At 65.7% G+C, this 1,366-nt stretch overlaps 1 protein-coding gene across 1 annotated transcript in view; it reads right to left on the reverse strand.

Annotated features, from left to right (window-relative positions):
• LOC110391833 (dynamin-2-like) overlaps positions 1 to 1,366 on the reverse strand; it is a 14,760-nt gene that overhangs the window by 3,028 nt on the left and 10,366 nt on the right. Inside the window, exons 3-4 of the mRNA XM_021383782.1 lie at positions 768 to 937; positions 90 to 239 (exon numbers count right to left, since the gene is read on the reverse strand). Of these exons, the coding sequence (XP_021239457.1) occupies positions 90 to 239; positions 768 to 937 (320 nt within the window). The remainder of the gene's footprint in view (positions 1 to 89; positions 240 to 767; positions 938 to 1,366) is intronic.

A 1,366-nucleotide genomic window follows, 5' to 3' on the forward strand; every position in this document is an offset into this window, starting at 1 on the left:
AGCCCCCATTTCCCTTTGGGACCCCCCATTTGCCCTCAGCCCCCCCCAGAGCAGCCCCCAGGACCCCCAGAGGTGGCGGCCCCGCTGACCGTGCGGCGAGTAGACGCGGAGGTTGATGGGGATGGGGGAGATGCCCTTGTTGGTGCCCGTCACCCGGTCGGTCTCCGCTTCGATCTCCTGCCGCACCTCATCGAAATCCGTGAACTTTTTGGATTTGCAGTGCAAAAACTCAGCATATTCTGAGGTAATGGAGAGGAATGGGACGTCGTCAGGAAGGGACCGGGACGAGAGCGGCGCTGGGGACACCTCAGAGCCACGGAGCAGCGGGAGAAGGGACTGGGATTTTAGGGACAGCTGCTGGGGAGGGATCTGGGCAGCGATCCCCGCTTGTGGGGGCTCGGTGCGGAACCTGCCGTGCTCAGAGCCCGTCCCTGAGTCACGGGGTGGGGGGAGAACCCAAACACCCCAGGAGGACTTCTTTGTCATTAGAGTAATTACATCACGGGGATAATTGCAGCTGAGGGACACCAGGGAGCAGGGGGGGACCCGCAGTGCCCAGCTCCGCTCCCACCTCCGTGTTTCCCTTCTCCTCGTTTCCCAGATTTGGGATTTAACGCATCCTGGGGAAGGGCAGACCCTCACGGGGGCTCTCCCACCCCTTCCCCATTAACTCTGGCTTCACCCCGAGGTTTGCTCCCCACAAACGAAGCAGAATTTGGGGCCCAATGAGCCCGCACGGGGTAAAGGCGGCTGCGGAGGGGCCGTACCTGTCTTGGAGAAGATGAGCTGCAGGATGAGCGGCCGCCGGGTGACGATGCCGGAGCCGCGGGGAAGGAAATCCCTGTGGGGATGAAAGGAGACACACGCTGGGTTACCCTGGGACGTGGCGTGCCGATCCCGCGGCCGTTTGACCAGGAGGAGCGGCACTTGATGGCCCCATTAAACGGGAGCAGCCCCAGCGTCACCGTCCCCAGGCACGCAAGGCGGCCACAGCGCTTCCTGCCCAACCAGGCCGGCGGGTTTGGGAGCCATGGGAGCGCTCGGGGTGGCACCCGGCAGAGCCCGGCACCGGGCAGAGCCCGGCCTCGCCTGCCCCAAACTGGGAGCCCGGCACCGGGCAGAGTCCAGCCTTGTCTGCCCCAAACTGGGAGCCCGGCACCGGGCAGAGCCTGACCTTGTCTGCCCCAAACTGGGAGCCTGGCACCGGGCAGAGCCCGGCCTTGTCTGCCCCAAACTGGGAGCCTGGCACCGGGCAGAGCCTGGCCTCGTCTGCCCTGAGCTGGGAGCCTGGCACCGGGCAGAGTCCAGCCTTGTCTGCCCCGAACTGGGAGCCCAGCACTGGGCAGAGCCCGGCCTTGTCTGCCCC

The sequence above is a fragment of the Numida meleagris genome, unplaced genomic scaffold (genome assembly GCF_002078875.1).
Source record: "Numida meleagris isolate 19003 breed g44 Domestic line unplaced genomic scaffold, NumMel1.0 unplaced_Scaffold536, whole genome shotgun sequence".
Taxonomy (NCBI): Eukaryota; Metazoa; Chordata; class Aves; order Galliformes; family Numididae; genus Numida; species Numida meleagris.